Source organism: Amia ocellicauda, chromosome 1, assembly GCF_036373705.1.
Source record: "Amia ocellicauda isolate fAmiCal2 chromosome 1, fAmiCal2.hap1, whole genome shotgun sequence".
NCBI classification, from domain to species: Eukaryota; Metazoa; Chordata; class Actinopteri; order Amiiformes; family Amiidae; genus Amia; species Amia ocellicauda.
In genome coordinates, this window is record NC_089850.1 from 23,538,351 (window position 1) to 23,545,474 (window position 7,124).

The 7,124-nt window shown below is 42.6% G+C and overlaps 1 protein-coding gene across 1 annotated transcript; it reads right to left on the reverse strand.

The window, feature by feature from the left end:
- Positions 1–2,978: 2,978 nt before the first annotated feature.
- LOC136758796 (trace amine-associated receptor 8b-like) lies at positions 2,979–6,660 on the reverse strand. The gene is made up of 2 exons (XM_066713470.1): positions 6,105–6,660; positions 2,979–3,007 (listed from the first exon to the last, which is right to left on the reverse strand). The coding sequence occupies exons 1-2, from the start codon at positions 6,658–6,660 to the stop codon at positions 2,979–2,981; spliced, it is 585 nt and encodes a 194-aa protein (XP_066569567.1).
- Positions 6,661–7,124: the final 464 nt, after the last annotated feature.

Below are 7,124 nucleotides of genomic sequence, written 5' to 3' on the forward strand. Positions count from 1 at the left end.
CCCGTCCATCGTCCCTTTGATGCGGTGCAGTTTTCCTGTCCCCTTAGCAGAAAAACACCCCCAAAGCATTAGGTTTCCACCTTCATGTTTGACGGTGGGGATGGTGTTCTTGGGGTCATTCCTCCTCCTCCAAACACGGCGAGTTGAGTTGATGCCAAAGAGCTTGATTTTGGTCTCATCTGACCACAACACTTTCACCCAGTTCTCCTCTGAATCATTCAGATGTTCATTGGCAAACTTCAGACGGGCCTGTACATGTGCTTTCTTGAGCAGGGGGGCCTTGCGGGCGCTGCAGGATTTCAGATCTTCACGGCGTAGTGTGTTACCAATTGTTTTCTTGGTGACTATGGTCCCAGCTGCCTTGAGATCTTTAACAAGATCCTCCCGTGTAGTTCTGGGCTGATTCCTCACCGTTCTCATGATCATTGAAACTCCACGAGGTGAGATCTTGCATGGAGCCCCAGACCGAAGGAGACTGACAGTTATTTTGTGTTTCTTCCATTTGCGAATAATCGCACCAGCTGTTGTCACCTTCTCACCAAGCTGCTTGGCGATGGTCTTGTAGCCCATTCCAGCCTTGTGTAGGTCTACAACCTTGTCCCTGACATCCTTGGACAGCTCTTTGGTCTTGGCCATGGTGGAGAGTTTGGAATCTGATTGAATGATTGCTTCTGTGGACAGGTGTCTTTTATACAGGTAACGAGTTGAAATTAGGAGCACTCCCTTTAAGAGGTATTTCCCTCATTAACATGCAAATCCCACTGGCTCTCTCCCCCCCTTTGCCATCGTCCCTTGCCTCCTCCCCACCGCGCCATCGGAGACGGAAGTCAGGCTCTGCGTACAGGGAGCGTGATGAGGCTATCCTTGCTTTAAATAGCAGGATGGACCTAATCTGCACTCTCTTGGCTGCGCAGGCAACACAACAGGTGCCACTCCCCTACAACATAACGCTCCACCGCCGGCTCACACCGCACCAGTGGAGACTGAGGGGAGACTGTCTGCCAGATCTCAGGATGAGGGCAGTGGACATGCCACCTGGGAGGAGGACTGCCTGTCTCTGGGTCCCCACGAGGACACACTCAATGGAGGAGGAGGGGTGGAAGCGATCAGCTCCACCTCCATGAGCTCCGCCTCAAGCTCCTCAACTCCTCACTCCTGTCTGGCTGTTTCCCCTCTGCATTTAAACAAGCTGCTGTCATCTCACTCCTCAAGAATCCTACCCTTGAACCTACCTCTCCTCAGAACTACCACCCTGTCTCCCTACTCCCCTTCCTTTCAAAGACCCTCAATCCTGCTGTCCACTGTCAGCTCTCTGCATTTCTCTCCCATCACTCACTTCTTGATCCTCTGCAATCCAGTCTCCACTGAGACTGCTCTCCTGGCAGTCACTGACTCCCTCAGCTGTACTCGGCTGGCCTCCCTCTCCTCAGTCCTCATCCTCCTCCATTTCTCTGCAGCATTTGACACAGTCGATCACTCCATCCTCCTCTCCTGCCTCGCTGACCTTGGAATCTCAGGGACTGCTCTCACCTGGTTCTCCTCCTATCTCAATGACCGGACCTATCAAGTGACATGGTTCCTCATCCACCCCCCAACCTCTCCTCACAGACGTTCCCCAAGGCTCCATCCTGGGCCCCCTCCTGTTCTCTCTCTACACTTGCTCCCTGGGCCCCCTCATCGCATCCCATTGTTTCTCTTACCATTTTTATGCAGATGATGCCCAGATCTTCTTGTATTTTCCCTCCTCTGACCCTCGCATCTCTTCCTGCTTGTCTGCTATCTCCATCTGGATGCACTCACATCACCTCAGGCTCAACCTCTTTAAATCAGATCTCCTCTTTTTTCCCCCCTCTTCCTCACCTTCTGCTGACCTCTCCATCTCAATCCCCTTGGAATCTACGACACTCGCTCCCTCTTCTTCCACTAAAAACCTAGGAGTCACCCTGCGCTCTCCTACACTCAGCACATCACCACACTGACACGCACCTGCAGATTCTTCCAGAGCAACATATGCCGAATCCAATCCTTCATCACCAACTACTTGTCCAGTCACTGGTCCACTTCCGCCTAGACTAATGCAACTCCCTCCTGGCCGGCCTGCCTGCAACTACTATCCGCCCGCTCCAGCTCATCCAGAACTCTGTGGCTTGTCTGGCATTCTCTCTGCCCCGATTCGCACATGCTACACTACTGCTCCACTCCCTCCACTGGCTCCTGATACCGGCATGCATTCAGTTCAAGACATTGACCCTCAGCTAACGCTGTCTCAACCAGACTGCACAGAGTTACCTACAGACCGTAGTCTCTCCATACATCCCCTCCAAACCACTGCGGTCTTCCAGTTGCATAAGACTAACCTTGCCTCCTCTCCACTCCCTTCCTCCAGAGCCCGCTCCTTTTCATCCCTGACCCCTAAGTGGTGGAACAACCTTCCCACTGAAGTCAAAACAACAGAAGGAGTCCTTGACCTCCTTCCAGCGATTACTCAAGACACATCTTTTCAGACTGTACTTGTGATTTAGTCAATTATTCTCCTGTAAGATTGCACTTATACAATGTTTTGCATGTGCGGTTGGTGTAATTGATGTGTCTTGCAAATCCGTATTCATAAACCAAGTCTGTTGCCGTGATCCAATAATTATTTAGTTCTCTCACACTCTCAGGCTTGCCTCCGTGTCAGGTGTCCCCCACAGTAAGTTTCCTCCCCTGGGATACAGGAAGGTGCAGCACATCCCTCCCTCACGACAGAAGCCATGGGTGCCGGAGGATGGACATAGCACGACCAACCCCCCACCCTCCCCAGGACCAGCAGGAAAGTGCAATGCCCTGGCAACCAAGGACCAGCAACAGAGGGCAAGCGGGGGGCAGCTAGAGCCCAGTGACTTCAGGCAAGCAGCTAGGGCACTGCAGCATGAGATGGGGGTAACAGAGGATGACCACAGCAATATCCGGGCCTGGCAGAAGGGGTAGAGCAGATGTTACATGGCAATGATGCAGGATGCCTCACCTGGGACCAAGAGCAGAGGGACCCAGGGGAACAGCAGGGGAACATCGGAGAGGGAGCTCCATCAATGGCACCAAACAGGAGAGTAGGGGTGGAGGTTGGGGATACAGTGGAAACACCCACATGGCATTTCTGTAGGTATATACGATACCTCTTCTGGATCTCCTGGATCAAAGGGATGAGGGGGGGCACAGATTTATTAACATGTATAAGTGGGCTGCGAAGTTGAATAGGTTGGGAATGGCTGGTGTAGAAGTTAACAATTATTCCAAAACATTTTAAATTCCAATCATTTTGTTAATAAATAATGGATGTTTGTGTCACTGAGCTGTGTTTTTTTTATATATATATTCATGTGTTTTTGTTGCACTTATATATTTATAAATGTTCTTCTAATTTGTTTAATATTCACAAACTGTTTGAATTATTTTAGTTTGTTTGGATTAAAGAAGCACACCTGTTGACACTTTACATTCCTTGCAATGCCGATGCACACTCAGAATCACAACATGAGCTGGTTGGCTATCCCTTCTTTAAAAACATTACCAGTATGGATAGCTGGGGACCAGAGCAGGGTGGAGAAAAGAGCTGGAGTGACCATAGCCTGGTATTGCACAAGAGATTTCTGCAAGCCGGTTGTGTACTGATTGTTGCCATGGACATCATTAGAAAGACTACAATGGAAAGTAACTTGTTTTTATATTGACAGCGCTGATTTGTTGCTTTTACTGCGTGGACTGAGCAATATGGAATGTTCTGTAAGGAGAGTGTTTTCTCTACATTTTGATCTTTTATTTATGAATATGAATGCTGTAAACGGAAGGAGTGTATAGTGACTTCAATTCGTATTGTGTTCTTTTATGGTTTTTGATTAGTATTGTTTTTTGTTACGTAAAGCTTTTTTGAAGTGATTGTTTTTCTTATGATTTTTTTTTATTTTCTTTATATTTTTTGGATAACATTTGAGATCACTTCAGAGAAATGAATATATTATAAAGTATTTTTATAAGGAACAAGAGTTAGCAGTCTAGGAATATTGTCCCCCCCTCCCCCCCATTTTATTTTTTACAAACGGACTGGGCCAAGGGCAGTTGGTTTTCTTTTTTTTTTCTTTTTTTTTCTTGTATTTCTGGGATTTGTTGTGTTGGGAGGGAATAGGGTGGGGATTTTATAATGTTAGCTGGTTTTATTTAAGTTTTTTAGAATAGGAATTTTCAATTTATATATGGTATATTGTTGTGGAGATCGTCTCTCTCCCACTGTGGTCAATTGTTTTTTCATTTTATATCATTTTTTGTGCATTAATAAATATTGCATTATAACTGGAGCTCCCTATCTGTGTTGTGTGTGTCAGAACCAGTGATGCAAGAAACCTGTCTGTGGGCTAAAAGGAGAGAAGTGTGGTAAAGCCTACTAGAGAGGTCCTAGCCCTCTTATTCAAAACTAGGTGGTGCAGATGACTACATCTGCTCTTTCAAGTATAATTGCACAGAAAAGTTATGAATTTCAGGTTTTGTGTTGAATGTTCCATTTTAAAATGTGATTTTAGATAAATAATGTTTGCATGAAATGTGTTCCCTACTGAATTATTCATATTGTTTACAAAATAAATGAAAAGCTGGATAGTGTGGTGGAAGTAGTGTTAATATAGAATGTGCATGTCATTACACAACACAAGAAGACATTGAATAATTTGGAAAATGTTGCCTTACTTTGGCAATTTATTTCTTACTATTTAGTTTTTTCCACATCTGACTTAAGATGGTTTGAACTACATGTTTAATATTGAGTAATGATGTTTCTTGCTGATAGAGGTTAGTTGAGGGAATACCCATAAATCCGCAAAACCCATGTGATGTATAGAGAATGACTCCAAATTCAATCTTATAACTTGGTATTCTGAAAAACCAACCATTTCAATTTATTTTAAATAGATTAACACTACAAACTAATATTGTTCATGTTTTATATAACCAGCTCAAAATATTGTTGATAATCATTTTGAATCATGACAGTGATGAACGGCTGCTGCCGCAGTGTTGTCCGCTGCCTCGCAGACAGCCTGCGAGCTAAGGGCTGCAGGCTGTGAGCACCGAGGCGACTGTGATGTCAGTGGCAGCTGTGCTTCATCTATTTAATCTTTCTCCTTCCCCGAGCAGCGTAGCTGTCCAGGGCGGACCAGTAAACCCGAGACTCCCAGCAGTTATTGTGTCTGGCTTCTATAGTGAATAACTCCTCTCATTGTGTTAACTTGTTGTTTTTGGTAATAAAATTACATATGCAAAGATTGGTTTTATATGCAAGTTATCTATTGAATTCTTGCAATCCATTTATAAGCAGTATTTACATATATTTCTGAGAAATAAACTGAACTCACTGATGTAGGTCATGAACAAAACAACACCAAAAAAAACACTGACTTTCATTTTCACACTACTTTAGTGGTCAAAATCAACTTACTCTGCACAGTACATTCATGTAAACAAAAGACCTTCTCAATCCTAAAAGACAGATATAACACAGATATACTACAAGCAAATGCTTACATTAAAAAATGTTTTAAAATTAACACAATAATATGTGACTTTGCAGCATTATATATAGTTTATAATGATACATATGTATTTTTAGTCTGTGTACAGTTTTGTTCTAGAGGAATTAGGGTGATATATTTTTGAAGTAACAATGAGCTTCAGTGCTTTTCGAAACCATGGGTAGAAAAAAGCATAAATTAGAGGATTAAATGTGGAATTAATGTAAGCCAAACATATAAAAACATGAAACACTACTCGTGGACTCATAATATTGAAATACACATTAAGCATGTTAATTATGTAATATGGGAGCCAGCAACCTATAAAGACACCCATTACTATTCCTAGTGTTTTAGCAGCTTTTTGCTCTCTGTTGCGCTGTGCTCTTCTACTGTCATCAAGTGTAAATGTTCTGTCTTCCATTATTTTTATCAGTCTTGCTTGGTTTCTGGCAACAGTGTAAATGCGTGCATATATCCCAATCATGCCAAAACAGGGAACAAAAAAAGTTAGTGCATCCAGGTATGTCCATATCTCATTAATATAAGGACGGCAGACACCCTCACATGATAATATTGCTGCCAATTGCTCAAGACTGTTGTCACTGGATTTGGTGAAAATCACTCCAAAGCTATATAATGCTCCCAATACCCACGCAAGAGTTATACAAATACAGGCTACTCTGATGTTGATTTTATTTGCATAACGAAGAGGCTCACACACTGCATAGTAGCGATCAATAGCAATTAAACACAAGTGAAAAACTGAACTATTGCCAAGCAAATTTGTAATACATGTATGAATGTAGCAAAAAATTGATCCATAATACCAACAAGTTTCAACCATGTTGATCATGTCGAATGGAAGAACAAATATCCCAAGAAGAAAATCAACAATTGCTAAAGAAAGAACCAACAGATTATTTGGTGAATGAAGCTGCTTGAAATGAGAGATGGAAATAATCACAATCAAATTGCCACCAACTGTGATTAGCACTGTTAGCACAAACACAAAATACATAGCTGCTCTTTCACCAACCGATCTGGAGTGTTTAATGCAGGATGTGTTAACATTTTCAAAGCAGTACTCTACAGAGTCCATCTGAATGAAGGATGCATTCATCTTGCTGAGGTTGGAAGTGAGGTATTGATGAAACCACAAGATTCAAGTTCAGTCAGAAGTAAATTTTAAAAAAATCTGTTGAGAAATTTTTTTAAATTGAATGCATTTACTTTAATAAAATCTCCTACATTTCGAATTCTTTTTTAATCTATTTAAATATTAAAATATAAATGCTTATAATATTGAAAAAGTCACAAAGATGGTTGCATTATAAGTTAAGTGTTGCCTGAGGTTATTCACTGTCAGGATATTGTAATTCAGTAAAAGACAAAGCAAGTCACTGCATATTGTAAATACATTACCTTGTCACATAACAACTTCTTCATTGATGAAGACCCCATGTGTACTTCCCATCTTCTGGATTTCCTGAATGTGTCGAGTCCTGGTTGTAAAGCAGACTTATATACAGTGTGAGAGCTCCCTGGAGTTCAGTGACACTTGGATATCTTGGGGGATAATGAAAT

Coding starts and splice junctions, on each gene's coding strand:
- LOC136758796 (XM_066713470.1), bottom strand. CDS start 6,660: ATGAATGCATCCTTCATTCAGATGGACTCTGTAGAGTACTGCTTTGAA. Junction 3,008..6,104: donor ATTGGCAGCAATATTATCAT/GTGAGGGTGTCT, acceptor TCTTGGTCCCAG/GTGAGGCATCCTGCATCATT.